This window comes from Amblyomma maculatum, chromosome 1, assembly GCF_055883805.1.
Source record: "Amblyomma maculatum isolate TAMU_Amacu chromosome 1, ASM5588380v1, whole genome shotgun sequence".
In the NCBI taxonomy this organism is placed as follows: Eukaryota; Metazoa; Arthropoda; class Arachnida; order Ixodida; family Ixodidae; genus Amblyomma; species Amblyomma maculatum.
In genome coordinates, this window is record NC_139344.1 from 262,299,669 (window position 1) to 262,317,301 (window position 17,633).

The 17,633-nt window shown below is 47.3% G+C and overlaps 1 protein-coding gene across 1 annotated transcript; it reads left to right on the forward strand.

Annotated features, from left to right (window-relative positions):
* Positions 1 to 485: 485 nt before the first annotated feature.
* P5CS (Delta[1]-pyrroline-5-carboxylate synthase) lies at positions 486 to 7,228 on the forward strand. The gene is made up of 5 exons (XM_084587021.1): positions 486 to 1,413; positions 1,489 to 1,716; positions 2,866 to 4,033; positions 4,093 to 4,188; positions 6,960 to 7,228. Exons 1-5 carry the CDS (start codon positions 805 to 807, stop codon positions 7,124 to 7,126), a joined length of 2,268 nt encoding a protein of 755 aa, XP_084443147.1. The 5' UTR covers positions 486 to 804; the 3' UTR covers positions 7,127 to 7,228.
* Positions 7,229 to 17,633: the final 10,405 nt, after the last annotated feature.

Genomic DNA, 17,633 nt, shown 5'->3' on the forward strand with positions numbered 1-17,633 from the left:
ATTGAAGCGCTCATCTGGTTAGCCACATATTTGCTCCTGTTTCCTTTTACGTTCGTTTTCTCGTTTGACTATACTAGAGCACCACATTCAGTCTTTACAGAAGTGGTGGCTTGAGCAGCGCGGTTTGGCTGGCGGTAGTGGGGTGAAGCCAGCGCTCTTAGCTCGCTGAATAAAATGCTTTGATTTTGCTTCCGTCATAGCGCTCGCTTCACCCACGTGGGCCGCAGCTGCATATCTGTGGCTAAGCGGATGAACGCGGATCAGACAGGCTTCCACGTTCTCCATTGTTCGCATTTCTTTTCATCGCAATTTTGCAGTGTACCAACGTCGTGTGCATGATTATTTATGCAAACGTGTCACATACTTGGAAGCTGCTAGATGAGAACGCTTCCCCCCCTTGCGTTTATGCCCTCTCGATTACCTGGAACTTCATGCTTTGCATCAGCGCTTCGGAGAGCCGTGCAGTCAAGTGTGGGCACAGCAATTTAATGGCGAGTACAATACATTTGCTTCAGAGTTCTTGACCTCTACGGAGTGTGCTTGCGCAATGCGGATAACGCTTGGGTCTGCGCCCACCGCGACGTTTGAAGAATTGGCAGCCGCAGATAGTGAAGGTGTCGCACTTGGGTTGAGAGAAAGGCGACAAGAGCACTCTCTGCCACCGCTCGACCTTGCGTGACGACACGAGTGTGGGAAAGCGTTTGAGTCGCGAGTACTGAGAGACATGCACGCTCCTCTCATACTGCGCTGATAACTGCCGCAGTCGGCTTCTGCCAGTGGTGTTCGGGCGAGCGCAAAGCAATCATGTGGCTGCGAGTGAGCACCCGCGGCCTGTCCTACGGCGGCCGGGCGGGCCTGGAGCCGCATCAGCGGGCCGCCCGGCAACCGGCAGCCTACCGCAGTGAGCTGGCTGCTGCGCGACGAGTCGTCGTCAAGCTTGGCACGGCGGTGCTCACACGTGAGGACGAGTGCGGCCTGGCATTGGGTCGGCTCGCCTCCATCGTGGAGCAGGTGTCGCAGCTGCACAACGAGGGCCGCGAGATGCTTGTGGTGACGAGCGGCGCCGTGGCCTTTGGGAAGCTGCGGCTGAACCGCGAGATGCGCATGTCCATGTCTATGCGCGAGACGCTGGCGCTGCGCGAGAGGACAGCGCGTCCGGCCGCCGAGGAGGCGCACAACCCCAACAAGCGGGCCGCAGCCGCCGTCGGCCAGAGCGGACTGATGGCCCTCTACGACGCCATGTTCAACCAGTACGGAGTCAACATCGCCCAGGTGCTGGTCACCCGGCCGGACTTCTACAACCCGGAGAGCAGGCACTGGCTGCGCCAGACGCTGCTCGAGCTCATCCGGCTCAACATTATACCCATCATCAACACCAACGATGCCGTCTCCTCACCGCAGCTGGAAGATCAGGTGAGGGGAAAAAGAAAGTTTTGTTTTTCGAAAGGAGGTAGCTGGTCTGTGAACGCCGCTTTTCGGTGTGCACAGGCGCACAGCGCGGAAGTGGGCCTCACCGACAACGACAGCCTTGCGGCCCACTTGGCCGTCCAAGCGGGCGCCGACCTCTTGCTTATGATGTCCGACGTGGAGGGCATATATACGCATCCTCCGAACCAGGACGGTGCCAAGCTCCTGCACACCTACAACCCCGCATTCAACGGGAGCATCAAATTTGGATCCAAGTCCAAGGGGGGCCTCGGAGGCATGGAGTCCAAGGTGAGCGATAAGCTAAAATGCTTTGCGTTAATTTCTGAGGCTTTTCATTTATTCAAGCTCGTGCATTTCGCCCGAAGGGTGTTATTGTCTGGATGTAAGTAAATATTTGAATACATAAAAAAAGAATGTGTGTCGGGAAATCTCGATGTAGAAAAAATAAAAAATGATAATCTTTCTCCAGAAAAACCTTGTAAATACATGTAAACCGAAAGCGTAAATTCGTTGCGATGAAGAATAAATGCGGTCCGTCATTATGAAAATGGAAATTTTAGCAGATTATGAAAAATTCGTCAGGTGCGACCTACATTCTATCACGAGAAAGCTAACTAAAAAAAAAAAAAAGCCGTTATCATAGCGCATGGAAAAAAAGCATTCACTTAGTGAAAATGCCAGGTGGTTACTCTATACGTTGCGTTAAGCTGATGGAAACGTGTGTAGCAATAAATGAACGCCTTTGTTCAGTGCAGTTCGATAAAGTAGCACGTGTTACTTATAGGCTCATGGTGGAAGCGTGTGAAAATGACGTTACAACACACAAAGATGCGTACTGGGCTAGCGCTAACAACTGAATAAAACTTCACTTGTGCAAACAACCGCTGCGGTGGATTAATGGTTGAGCACCCGGTTACTGAGCCGGAGTATCCGCGTTCGAACCCGTTTGCGGCGGCAACGTTTTGATGGAGGCGAACGAAAATGTACCCGTACCCATGTACTGTGCGCAGCCTGTCATTGCACGTTAAAGGTATTCAGGTCGTCCAAATTAAACCGGAGCCCTCTACTACGGTTGCCTGATAGGTTGAGCTGCTTAGGGACGTTAAGACATACCACTTCCACTTGTGCCCTGGCCGCGGTGGCCGCTTTTCGATGCAGGCGAAAAGCGAGGCGCCCGTGTGCTGTGCGATGTCAGTGCTCGTTAACGAACTTCAGGTAGCCGAAATTTCCTGAGCCCTCCTCTACGGTGTCTCTCATAACCCGAGTCGCTTTGGGACGTTAAACTCCAAAAACCAAAATTTCACTTGTGTAAAAGTTCAGTTATTAGTGCCAATGCTTCCTACTTCTTTCAGTGCTGTAACGTCTTTTTTACTGGCTTCCGCCATTCACACGCACCAGCTCGCCCAGTACGCATCGAAGATCGATGACTGTGTGCAGATCAAGGCGGCATCCTGGGCACTCGAGCATGGTGTGTCCGTCGTCATTGGCAGTGGCTTCGAAGAGATGTCCATTACACGCATCGTGCAAGGCAAGCGCGTGGGCACTTTCTTCACCGAGCACCGGACCAAGATGATCTCCCTCGAGTCAATAGCCGCCAATGCGCGGAAGGCGAGCCGTACACTCGAGTCCCTTGACGCGGCGCAACGCTCGGGCGCCGTGCTGGCTATGGCTGACGTGCTGGAAACGCGGACGGCGGACATCATGGAAGCCAACAAACGGGACTTGGCCGCGGCCCGCGAGCAGGGGCTCAGCCCGCCCATGCTTGCGCGTCTTGCACTGACGCCGGCCAAGCTGTCTGCGCTGGCTAACGGCCTGCGCACCATCGCAAACACGTCGCCAAGCGTGCTTGGCCGCGTCTTGCGAAAGACCCGCGTGGCCGAAGGTATGGAACTTAGCCAGGTGACAGTGCCCATCGGCGTGCTGCTCGTCATTTTTGAGGCTCGCCCGGACTGCCTGCCGCAGGTGGCAGCGCTAGCTGTAGCAACAGCCAATGGACTCTTACTGAAGGGCGGTCATGAGGCTGCTCACACAAACCGCTGTCTCTGGCAGCTGCTGCAGGAGTGCCTCAAGCCGTACGGCGCTGCCGATGCTCTGGCTCTGGTTAGCACGCGTGAGGACGTTGATGAACTGCTTCAGCTCGAGGGCTACATCGATCTAATCATACCCAGGGGTTCGAACCAACTGGTGCGCGAAATACAGCACAAGAGCCGCGGTATTCCTGTGTTGGGTCACAGCGATGGCATCTGTCACGTCTACGTGGACCGCGAAGCGGACATGCAGAAGGCCAAGCGCATTGTGGTAGACTCAAAGTGCGACTATCCGGCGGCCTGCAACGCCATGGAGACTTTGCTCGTGCACCATGACCACGTGGAAGGCGGCTTCCTCTCCGAGTTGTGCTCCTCGCTCAAGGCGCAGGGCGTCAGCCTGTACTCTGGGCCCAGGATGGCGCAGCTGCTCACGTTTGGACCGCCGGCGGCGCACTCCATGCGAATTGAGTACAGCGGGCCCGCGTGCGCCGTCGAAGTGGTCGACTCGGTCGAAGAGGCACTCGAGCACATCAACACCCACGGCAGTTCTCATACAGATGTCATCGTGACAGAGAACAGTAAGCACTCTGAAATGACTCAATAGAAAGTCCCATAGCAACGCTCGCTTGTTTTTCAGAGGACACTGCGGAGCGGTTTCTTCAGGGAGCGGACAGCGCCTGCGTGTTCCACAACTGCAGCACGCGTTTTGCCGATGGCTACCGATTCGGGCTCGGTAAGGCTTGTTTTTAACCTTTTTAAATCGAATTTCTAGGTTATTCCTGCTTCGAACATAATTTGCTCGCGTTTTGCAACAACAGTTTGGCTGAGCTACAAGCGGTGGTATGCATTTTTGCTCGTTCAGAGGAAAGTGATGCCTTTGCACTGGACAGAGCAGGCTGATCTTGTCATTGGCCTTCATTTGTCTCTGCATCACATCAGAGCAGCCTTAGACAAATAAAAGTAAAAAGAAAAGAAATGACCTTAAGTGAATTCATGTGCTTGTCAAGCTGGAATGTTAATTGCTCTATGAATGCGCAGCTAACCAAGACACGAAATTCCTATCTGCCATGGTTGCTCATGATTCTAGCGTCCGGTCCTCGAGTCCAAGGTCATTAGGTCGCATCGCAGCTACGGTGGCCGCATGCCGATGAATATTAAATGCAAAAAAAAAAAGGCATTGGGCTGTGCGATGTCGCCGCACGTCAAATTTGAGGCTGGCTGAAATTATCTCGCAGCCTTCTGCTACGGTCTGCGACATCTCAGCTATATCCTAGGTACAAGTTTGGGACGTTACTCACTACCTTTGGTCCTTGGAGACGTTGCAGTTTGTTGCGAGCAGGCAAAGACCTTAATCCTGGGACTATAGTTCTTATTGAACCCGGCTATGCAGACAGCGGAAATATCATAGTTCTGTGTTGTCTCTTGCAGCGCTGGCTGCGAGTGTGGAAGCGCCAAATATTGTATACCATGACAAGCTGCTCAACTCAGTGTCAGTTTAGAAGAACGAACTTAGTTGGCAGCGCATAATGCCTGATGAATGTTTTAAGAAAACTAAGCATGTTTTTCATCTCTGCGTCCTGCACCAATCACTAAAATGTCTCAAACGTCTACAGAAAGGGTGACTATATCGCAGAAGCGCCGTAGGAGCATTCGCTTTAGAGATGACTGTTCAACAGCTGTGGACAGCACTTGGAAAGCAGAGTGCTGAACGGGCACGTTGACACAGGGCAAGATAAAGCGATGGGCACCGTAGCTGCTTGCATGGTATGCTTCACAGTTCGTGTACTGTTTACACGTCATGTGGAATAAACGGACATAACCATTTACTGTCTTGGATAGAACGTTGCGGAAGAGGCCGCACTAAGAAATTCATCGTCTCGGTCACATGTTACCGTCCTTTATCCGGGCTGGTATGTGCAGTTGTACGTAATGCTCCGAAGATGCGCGCAAGGCTTAGTCAGGGAAGTGTCGGGATCTGAGACCCCCCGAGCTCGAATGCATAATCATATAGGGACTGAATATTTTATTTTATTTTATTCAGTGATTGTGTGGGCAATACATGGTACTGCCCGTGGGGCAGGACAAAAGGAGGTAATTAGTCTCCTGACGAGATCCTGGCCCCACTGGGCGCAACAGCAGCGGGTACAAAGTACAGGCAATGCACATGCAACTACATACATACATACATACATACATACATACATACATACATACATACATACATACATACATACATACATACATACATACATACATACATACATACATACATACATACATACATACATACATACATACATACATACATACATTCATGAAGAAGGTAACCATTATTTATTCTCCGCTTGAAAATTTGTTAGCTTTAGTAAAATCATTGACTATATTTTCAATAAGAATCCAGATTTCCTAATACCCTATACGAAGAAAATTATAAAAAGTCGGTTGCACTACGCAAATGCTGGAACTCTGTAGCCTGCAGACGCGCCAAATCTCGCCGATTTCCCCGGTTCGCACCGTGTGTCAAGACAGAGCGAATTGTCGGTATGTTCCGACGATATTATTGGGAGGCTGCACGCGTCGCTTGTCAAGCAGACCAACCTCGTTTTACTGATATTTTTTGTTAATTTTCATTCCGTTCACTTTCGGGGCAAAGGTCTTGTTTTTCCCAGTTGGTTATTCTACGATTTAAAACTCGCGCTACTTCTATAATGTGTATTTGAACTACACATAACTAGCTGCTTCTATAAAGCGTATCTAAAGCACATTGATTTGAAATATATTTATGCATGCTTATTTACTTTACAAAATCTCCGTTGCACCGGCTCATCAGGGCTGTTTAAGAAGGCTACCTTTGTCATTGATGTCAAGAGTACTAAAGATCGTGGTTTCACGAAAAATTAATATATATGTTATAGGTACAGACGCTTTAACTGTGAACTGTTTACGTCACATAGCGTCGAGCATACTAGCGGAGCGCGGGAATCGTTTTTCTTTTTTTTCATAAATTGGAGCAAAAAAAAAAAAATCCTTTACATATGATTTCTCCCGTTAGTTTTAAACCATATGTGCAAAGAAGGCCGCCAGGCACCTTCCTCCGTCTCTCCCTATTTATTTACTTCTCTCCTGCTGAAGAGCTCCTTCCGATTAATGCTGCCCCTCTAGAGTTTTTGTATAGAGCTTACGTGTGCTGTGCGATGCCAGTGCACGTTGAAGAACCCCAGGTAGTCGAAATGATTCAGAGCCCTCCTCTACGGTGTTCTTCATATATCCTCAGTCGCTTTGGGACATTGAACCCTGTAAACTAGAGGGGAGTTGTTTAGTGTACACAGAAGCAGCGCACGGATGTTTTCGCATTTCGCCTTCGATCCCGCAATCCCAAAGCTACTGAGTTTTGCAGCAGGTTTAAAAGACTTTCAAGATCCGTTTGAGATGAGACTGCCTCTTATGCTACTTGTGTGTATGTGTGCCGTACGTGCTTGACGCGTGTCATTCTCCCCGTGGTAGGTGCCGAGGTGGGCATCAGCACAGGCCGCATCCACGCCCGTGGGCCCGTTGGCATGGAGGGACTGCTGACTACCAAGTGGCTGCTCAGGGGAAGCGGAAACGTGGTACAGGACTTCGGAGAGTCCGGCACCATGACTTACCTGCACGAAAACCTGCCCGCATCCTGACTGCCTTCCTAGTGCACCTGTTCCTGTACATAGTAGTCGTTTATACGATTCGAAATAAATGGAGTGCGCACGTGAGCTGCTCATGGTGCATATTCAAGCGTGCAGCGATAACTGTGCATGGACGGCATGTGCTCGCAGCGATAAAATACGAGGGTTCGCGTGGATCCGCTTCAAGGGTCGATGCAGCTCTCAACCCCTTTCTTTGGCGATTCGGTAGAACAAAAACGGAATAGGACATATCGGCACTTCCTGACTGACCCACGGTAACTCGTAGTGCACACAATGCTTCCATCAACAGCATCTCGCGTTATCTCCGCAGCGAAGTGCATTCGGTATGGCTTTGACTCGGGCTGCTGCTCCCATTGTGAGGTAACAGATATCAGGCTTCTTTGTCACCGATACCAACAGCTTTCTTTGAGAGCTCCGTTGCATAAGACGCGCACTTGGATAGCGTGAAGCGCTGCGGTTACAACACTCTTCGTCCCGGCATAAAACGAAAAAAAAAAAAAAGAAAAAAAAAAAGAAATAGAAATGGAGTCGCCCATTGGCAAGCGCATGTTATTTAGCGTGTGCATTTACAGATTCAGTTCAGTTCAGGCGTTCAGTCGTGTCCGACTCTTCGTGACCCTATGGACCATGTCACGCCACGCTTTCCGGTCTCTCACTGTCTTCCTAACATCACATAACTTCATCTGCAGTGCCTCGAGGATGCCATCTAACCATCGCGTTCGCTGCCTACCCCTTCTCCGGCAACCCTCAACCTTTCCCAACATCAAATCTTTCTCCAGCGACTCCTCTCTTCTCATCAGATGACCAAAGTAGCAGAGCTTTAACTTTAGAATTTGACCCTCCAATGAGCATACAGGGTTTATGGTCGACAATATCGACTGATTTGATCTTCTGGCAGTCCAAGGAACTCTCAAGAGTCTTCGCCAGCACCACAATTCTAACGCGTCAATTCTTCGGCGGTCAGCCTTTTTCACAGTCCAACTCTCGCATCCATACATCACAACTGGAAAGACCATAGCACGAGTTATACGGATCTTGGTTGGCAGACTAATGTCTCTGCTCTTTACTAGGCGGTCAAGGCTAACCATTGCTCTCTTTCCCAGAAGCAGGCGTCTCCTAATTTCATGCCTGCAGTCTCCTTCCGAGGTAATCTTCGAGCCCAAGAAGAGAAAATCTGTCACAGCTTCCACTTCTTGTCCCTTGATGCTCCAGGACTTGATAGGGCAAGACGCCATGATCTTTGTCTTTTTAATGTTCAGTTTAAGCCCAAACTTGTCACTCTCTTCTTGTACGCGCATCAGATTGCTGTTAGGGTCCGAAGTGTGCCTCGTATCGGTGCTTTTTTTTTTTTTTTTTTTTTTTTTTTTTGCGGCCGGTCAAGAGCAGTCAGAAAGGTTGGTGGGTTGGTATGGTTTGGTTTGTGGGGTTTAACGTCCCAAAACAACTCGGGATATGAGAGACGCCGTAGTGGAGGACTCCAGAAATTTCGACCACCAGGGTTCTTTAACGTGCACTGACATCGCACAGCACACGGGCGCCCTGCTTTCTCGCCTCCATTACCCCGCTGGGGTGGCGCAGTGGTTACGGCGCTCGAATACAGTTCCCAAGGACGCGGGAGCGAATGCCGGCCTCGGCGGCCGCTTTTCGGTGGAGGCGAAAAGCAAGGCGCCTTTATGCTGTGCGATGTCAGTGCGCGTTAAAGAACCCCAGGTGGTCGAAATTTCCGGAGTCCTCCACTACGGCGTCTCTCATAGCCTGAGTCGTTTTGGGACGTTAAACCTCACAAAACAAAACATTTTCGCCTCCATCGAAAAGCTGCTGCCGAGGCCGGGATGCGATCCCGCGTCCTTGGGAACAGTAGTCGAGCACCGTAACCACTGCGCCACCCCGGCGGGGTAAAGGGTTGGTGAGGGCGTAATGGTAGGGGCCGATTTGTTGGAACTAACAAGCTGCTACTACAGTGTGGACTTTCCCTCTTAAATAACCGGTGGCGAACGAAGCTTAGTCAGCGAAATTGAAAATAAACGCAGAAATGATTTCATTGTCATTTTGTGCGCGTACGTGCGCTGGAAACTTGCACAGGCATAAACACTCGGCTGTTAGGGCAAATTATGAAATGACGAAGACGTTATGTTTGTAGAGCGTTTTTCATCAACCAGGTGGTCGATTTGTGCCAGGTAGCAACGCAGGTTTGATGTACGAAAGGCAGGAGCAACTGTGTTAACTAGTGCATTTTAGAGGAAATATGCAATGAGGTGTAGATTTCAAACAATTTAGCAATTACTGTCAACAGAGACCTGTGTTCATCTCAGAACCGAATAATTTACACAAGAGGCTGCGATTTTTTCGTGCCGTCGACGTCACACGACAGAGACGGACAAAGACATGCTGGTTTTTATGCAGTTTTTATGCAGTTTTTATGCATAAAATGCAGACGCCGTTTGTGTGTTTGATGATATATATGTAGTATACTACGCGCAGCGACACAAACAATTGTGCAATACGTGAAATCCAAGCTAACGAGCTTTCATATGCTTATTTTTGACGTTCGATATTTCGAGCGGCATTTACTTTTTAAAAAATTTAGAAAGAAGACTCACCTTTGATGCTGACGGGCTTTTTAATTCCACAATTTAATATTGCTCTTTAATATGAATAAAAAGTTGTTAACGCAATTTAGTTAACTGCCTAATAATTAGGCCCTATAACGTACTAATCTCCACCTTGCTGTACAACCCACCTGCACAGACCGCACTGAGTTATCCCTCCATATGCAAACCTCTAAAGAATAAACAGAACAAAAAAAAAAAAAATCCCCGGTAAGGTCGCTTCTTCATTTCCGGAACCAAGCAAAACGTGTTTTCGCCAGAAGTAAAAATTCAAACAACTTCTCGGCGAAATTCTTTCAACGCGTGTTGTGAGAAAATGATGAAACAATCGCTTAGTCTACATACTTGTCACGCTGCTTCGATAAAGCTGTACTCAAGTGGTGTCTGATCTAAGAAATCCTGACTAAGCCGGCTTTGTGTAAGAAGAGCTTGATTGCACAGATTGAACTGCGACTATATCTTGCGCGTAGTTGTCCGTGCACCCGCGAATTCTCTTGTACGCGTTCGCACTGGAATTCATTCGGAGAACACCTACGCGTTCTGAATCAAGTAATACGCAGCATTCAATCTATTACTCTCCGAGGAGCGCGCTTTCTACCGGCAACCTGCGAGCAAGTTTGTCGTTTCGATCGCAACGTCGTAGCGCAGATCTATAGTGAGCGGAGCGAGCATTTTTTAGGCGCGCATGTAACGTTTTTTGATGCCCCTTGCCTTACTCAAAAGAGTGAGCATCCGTGTTCAGTTAAAGCGTCACATAGCGGGCGTCAGCTAACTGGGGTGTGTGTCTAAAGCGTCTTGACAACCTCTCTTTATAGCCTTCACAGAACGCACTTGACCCGGTCAAAATCTCAGCACTCATGCAGAGGCATTGCATGAGTGCTGAAGGTGTGGCAGATCCATGTGTGAAAGTAGTGGAAGATGTGGCTGCACAGCAACTACAGTCCTCCATAAAGAGAGCGATAAAATCCCAATTAGCAAGGGTGTTCAACAGGGGGACATAATCTGTCCGTTGCTACTCAGCGCAGGAAATATTCAGAGACCTGGTTAGGGAAAAAATACAGCTTTGAGTTAATGGAGAAAACCTTAGGTAGCTGCGATTCGGTGATGACGTTGCCGTGTTAAGCAACTCAGGACACGAATTACAAATAATGATTAATAAACAAGACAGGCAGGGCACAACGATAACCTTAAAATTAATAGGCAGAAGGTTAAACTCATTTTCAACAACCTCGAAAAGGAGCAGCAGTTTACGACGAGGAGCTGGAGCGGTAAGCGAATACGTCTACTCAGGACAGGTAATGCAGCAGATCAAACCATGGGAATTAAATAACTAGAAGGATAAGAATGGGGTAGAGCAAATTTTAACAGGTTAACAGAAATGGTTCAACCAGAATTGAGTAGAAGCAGCAAGCTATGGAAATCAAAATAGTAGGTGCAACATTAAGAGCCAAATAAGCCGAAATCAAAAAAAAAAATTCGCGCGGGATGTGATGTGAAAGAAGGATGACCGATATTCGCTAAGGGTAACTGTCTGGATTCCAAGGCAAGGCAAGCGTAGAGAGTGTGCGGCGGAAAAATAGGCAGGCGAATAGAACTGGGAAGTTTGCGGAGTTACGGTGGCCGTAGCTATAGTACAGGCGGGTTGAGTGGTGTGATGTGAAGAATGCTTTTGCCCTGTAGTGTAGCCAGGCTGATGATGATCATTACCGGTAAGGAAGCAAAAAACAAACAAAAAACTCCATGCTTATCTTAATGGCATCAGAAGTCGAACCGCTGAACTTTCTATTCAAAAGCCACCGCTTTGCCGACTGAGCTGCTTTCATCAGATGAATGCAGCAACCAAAAACATTGTTTTCGTCATCAAAGTCGCACGTCGCTCACTCTGACCAGATGCCCCCTCATCAAAACCTGTGCAGCAAATGTACGGCTCGCAACAGTGTAAACATTCGCGAAGCTGACGAAGTGCATCGCAAACACACTAAGCAGCAACAACTCACGCTGCTCTCTCTCTCTCTCTCTCTCTCTCTCTCTCTCTCTCTCTCTCTCTCTCTCTCTCTCTCTCTCTCTCTCTCTCTCTCTCTCTCTCGCACGCGCGCGCGCGCACACACACACACAAACACACACACACACTAAACAGCAACGCACGCTTCTCTCTCTCTCGCACACACACACACACGCACGCACGCACGCACGCGCGCGCGCACACACACACACGCACAGAGAGAGAGAGAGGGGGGGGGGGGGGGGGGGAGGTCGGCATTGGCTACTCGCTGCGTGACAGTCATGTCCAGACTGAGCGGTGCGTCATGGCGTGTGCGAATTTTACGACGAAAACTAATAAAGGTATCGCTGTGTAGGCGTCATTGCATGCGTACCCAGTTTATAATTCAGGGGACGAAGTGCAGCGCATGATTGGAGACATCGACAGGTAAGGGTACAACAGCAGACTTTGAAACTGATACAAAACCAAAGTCATTTTCAGCAGATTGAGAATAGAGCAACAGCTTACAGAACGCAGCGAGGTATTGAAAATTCGTTTGGGAGCCTCTCAATGTGGGCCAAGTATAGTGCCGGCATCTCCGGATCATGGGGCGAAAGGTGTAAAATGAAATTGTGACAATTTGGATTGTGTTAGTGAACAGCAAAGAAAGCAAAGACACAGTTATGTACAGGGTACGAATTGGAGACAAGGTTAGGCAAGAAAACTGACTTAGCCGCTGCTGGCGCCCTTCTCCTGCAGTGGGCGCAAGCTGGCTGATGGCGGAGTGGGCGACGTCAGGCTGTGCAAGTGTGAACCCACCAGCACCATCATGCACGGGAATGTGGAAATGTCGTCAGACGGAGACAAGACGCGGGCTTTGAAATGAGCAAGGCGAACAGCAAGCGCCACGAACAAGCGCGCCTGGTGTCTTGATACAAGTCCTAGCTGTTACGCTTTCCTTGCGGCTACTGCATTCGGGCGATGATGCTTTGTGTCGCAGCTCCACGACATAGCTCGGCGTCCTCGGAAAGACCCGCACATGAGGGCAGTAGAGAGCCTGTTTCGCCACTTTTAGGCCCACGGGGCAATGAACAATAAATATTACGAAAAAGACGAACCATCGCCCGTGTAGGCACACTCGCAATCTTTTCAGATAAGTTATATGTATAATGAATGAAGCGCTTGCATTGGCGCTATATTTGCGCACGCCGGCCGATGCGTTCTTGCCGTGCGGTTATCTAATCGATCCGCGACCTTCAATTGCAATATTTACACATTGCTGTTAGCCGGATGGGATTTTAATCTCTTGAGAGTATCCGGCAATAGCAAAGCGTCTGCAGGTTCCGAAGCCGAGAGAAGCACGCGCTAACACTTTTTCAGTTACTCGGAAACCGTGGTCGCCATTTCAAAAGATATCAGGGAATCATGGACACGCAAGAATTACTATTTTTGCTCTGAGCTTTGATGTGTAATTGGTTCACATAATTATCATTACGGATTAGTGGTATAGCCAAAGAATTTACACCGTAAGCCTCCACAGAGAACGCAAAAGTGCGTTCTCAGTAATATGAGTATGGGTAGCCTGGCTTTCTTTTATTGCCAGTCATGATTCTTTTATTTTATTCGTGTATCAATTGTCTTAAATAAACAAAAGAATCTAAAACGCTGCGTTAAAATGTATTGACTCATTTTCTTTTTCAAAAGTGTATACGCTATTTGCTCACGCAGGTATTTGTCATGTTTACTAATAAGGAACGTGCGTCGCAAGGCACGAAAAGGCAGTGGGGCTGAAGGAACGTAAGCTCAGACCTTAAGCGAGCTTTTTAGTGATTGGGCTGATACGTGCATCGCTGGTGTGTTTGCTTAATTAGTTGAGTTTCAAGCATCCCCTAATATCCGGTACTAAAAGAAGAACCGGCGGTTCGAGTACATAGAGAAACTTTTTTATTAATACCTTGAAATGTGCATGATCAAGTTATTTATTGCTTCAGGAGGAAGCTGACTTTAGTCCGGGGCTGCTTGGATAACGTTAATAAAGAGAAGGCGGCGCAATAGTCACATTAAGCGTGGTGTGAATTATGGAAGGTTAGATCGCACTGATGTGTACGGTCACTCTCTTGGAAAGAGTAGTCAGTATAGAGGTCGCTGCTCAATCCTGAGTGGGCTCGATGGCGATAGAAAGGTTAGGTTTTCCGACCGTCCCAACCCGCGCAAACCATGTATTCCAGTTTGGAATGGCAAGGGGCAAATATATTAACAGTTTTATTGGTGTGGTCGCTAGTGTTGGGTTATGGCGTGGAAAAAAAAAAAAAAAAGCGGTCGGCATCGTTGACAGTGCATGCTGGAAATGAGGAATGACAAACTTATGGTACTGGAAATGCGAATACCTAAGTATTGATAAGAGTTAAATGCACAAATTTCGCAGCCGGAGATCAGACTCAGGTTAGAGGTAGAATATTCTGTAATTAGCGTTTTTTAATTAACACACAAGTAGAAAAAGAAGCTGGCGTATATCGATATGATACTGCGACCTAATAAAAGAAAAGAGATCATTCTAATCGAAAATAGGCCTATCGTATACCAGAAAAGCAACTAAAACTAAATACGAGCGTCGTCACGTCACTGGCAAAATGCGTGCGTCGACATCGATTTTGGGGAACGGATACCCGAGGTTACAGTGCTGCAACGCGATTCCTCTTAAAGCGGTAGCAAGCGGCGCTCTTCGACGTCGCCAGTTCTAATTGGCAGGCACGAAGATTTCAAAATTCAGTTTTCTCTCTTTTAGACAAGCATCAACGTAGACATAAATAAGCAATTTCTGCTGAAAACAATGGCAGTATTGGAGCTGTCCTCATTGTACCTCCAATATTTACAGACACGGGAGCCATCATGCGATGGTGTCTGCACGGCTCCGACATAAAGCAAGAAAAACCTGCGGCTGCCGGCGATATAGGACAATGAACTCTCTGCCGTGGTGGGCGGCGGGGCGGGGGGGGGGGGGGGGGGGGGGGGGGGGGGGGGGGGGCTAGATATAAGAGCAAATGTGAGCTGAGCTGCCGCGGTACTCGGGATGTTGATGCGCGGGTGGGATTAGCCTTAGTTACTGTGAGCTGTCACTGTCATTGCTATTGTGCGGTGATTGGTATTGTAACGCATTATAGTAAGGGTCATTTTGGCAGCTTGTTTTTCTAATTTTCAGTTTGCTCCTTTATCCCTTACTCGGCCTCCTTTTTCCATCAGTGGCTCAAGTTAGGCTCACAGGGCACTCTAACTCCTTGGACACGATAAATTACCCTAGCTCCATAACTGCTGCCGAAAATACGCCGGGACGACCCTGCCTATTTTAGGCAGCCTCTCTTCCTCCCTGCGTTCCTGAGCGGCGTGCGAGCGCAGGTAATTGCCCGCATGCGCTGGAGTTTCCTTAGGGAGCATACGGGAGTCAGCGTCTGGTCATTGTATGCGCGTGAAAGAAATGTGCTAGTCTTTTCCTCGCAGCGTTTGGACAAGAGGCCTCTGTCGGAGAAACTGCTGCTGGGCGCTTGACAGGACAAGGGGAAGGGTATCCAGGCAATGCGGGCTCTTTGCCTTTTTTTGTGCGCCAGCGGCCTCGATTCGCGCTTGTAAAGCAATCTACCGTGCCAGTATATTTTTTTCATATGCCTTCTCCCACATCGTCACCCACATTCTCTTTATTCCCCCGTTCCCCTTCCCCAGTGCAAAGTAGCAGGCCAGATTTTAATCATTCCCGCCAACCTCTCTGCTTTTCCTTTCTATAAATCCATCTATTTATCTATCAGCGCCTGGTCGCAAGTGTACTCTGTCTCACCATGATGCGGTAACGCTGTAGACACTAACGTCACCAATCAGAAACGAAACTTCCAAACTTGTTCGTGACCAGGAACGATCCCACAGCGACTCTCGGCCGGGATGTCACCAACCATGATAGTCAAAGCGATGCGTACGCTCGAAGCACTCGTTGGTGACAGAGCCGCGATCAGTTTAAGTGTGACATGGAACTTTTCGCGTAACTATAGCATGCATGCAGCACTGAACATTGTATATCTGTGCGCGTTTATTGCGCTCAAGCGTGATGCGTGTGGATAAACAAGCGCGAATGAAAATGAGGCAGTAGTTGGCTTCTCCTTTAGAGCACGCCTCATCCAGTTTCCCTTGACATCGGGTATCTACATCATTCGGCCATTTCCGCAGGCCGCTGCATATTATTTAAGTAGATATCGGCTCACTGTCGCATTCTGGCCATTGTAAAAGCAGATGAAGCGGCCCGTAACCGCCACCAACGTCCAGGATACATTCGGACTTTCTTCACAAAATCTGACATGTCCAATCTGGCTAGAATATTTGCTTCTGAAGAAAATTATCGGTTCTGAAGCTTGCTGACACATCATTACCAATTTATTTACGAAGTCGACCCACACCTCAGATTACGATTCCCTCCCAGGCTTCGTCGCCACCTGGAAACTCTTTATCCCCGATTTCGCCTGAACTCGGCATTTACAAACGGCTTGCTATATACCGTTGCGGTCGAATGAACAGTCCTCACTGTGACAACTTCGGTGCGATTGAAACTGTAAAACATATTTTGCTTGAGTGCCCTGTGTTTCGTGACAAGCGTACACACTATAGATGTTGCATGGAGGAGCTTTCCCCAGAGCATCTAACAATGGACAGTGTTTTAGGTCACTTAGCCTGCCCTAGGCAACAGAAATATGCAATTAATTTTTTGTAAGGTATGCATTTAAATGACATGGGGCATCTCGGCAAGCTCTAATTTCACCTTGCATGATAACCCCAGGCATTTTTCACGTTGTGAACTTTGTCAGCTTATTTGTCAAACTACGCATTTCGTCATTTCATGTCATAACTTTACTCGACGATGCATCCTAGTACGCATTTATTGGAGACATTTTTTTCTTATCCTTATTTCTTTAGTTTTACTTCCCTTTCCTACGCAGAGTAGCATGCTAGCGAATTCTTAACGCTGGCTAAATTCTCTGTTTTTCATTACAGAGTTTTCTATCTATCTATCTATCTATCTATCTATCTATCTATCTATCTATCTATCTATCTATCTATCTATCTATCTATCTATCTATCTATCTATCTATCTATCTATCTATCTATCTATCTATCTATCTATCTATCTATCTATCTATCTATCTATCTATCTATCTATCTATCTATCTATCTATCTATCTATCTATCTATCTATCTATCTATCTATCTATCTATCTATCTATCTATCTATCTATCTATCTATCTATCTATCTATCTATCTATCTATCTATCTATCTATCTATCTATCTATCTATCTATCTATCTATCTATCTATCTATCTATCTATCTATCTATCTATCTATCTATCTATCTATCTATCTATCTATCTATCTATCTATCTATCTATCTATCTATCTATCTATCTATCTATCTATCTATCTATCTATCTATCTATCTATCTATCTATCTATCTATCTATCTATCTATCTATCTATCTATCTATCTATCTATCTATCTATCTATCTATCTATCTATCTATCTATCTATCTATCTATCTATCTATCTATCTATCTATCTATCTATCTATCTATCTATCTATCTATCTATCTATCTATCTATCTATCTATCTATCTATCTATCTATCTATCTATCTATCTATCTATCTATCTATCTATCTATCTATCTATCTATCTATCTATCTATCTATCTATCTATCTATCTATCTATCTATCTATCTATCTATCTATCTATCTATCTATCTATCTATCTATCTATCTATCTATCTATCTATCTATCTATCTATCTATCTATCTATCTATCTATCTATCTATCTATCTATCTATCTATCTATCTATCTATCTATCTATCTATCTATCTATCTATCTATCTATCT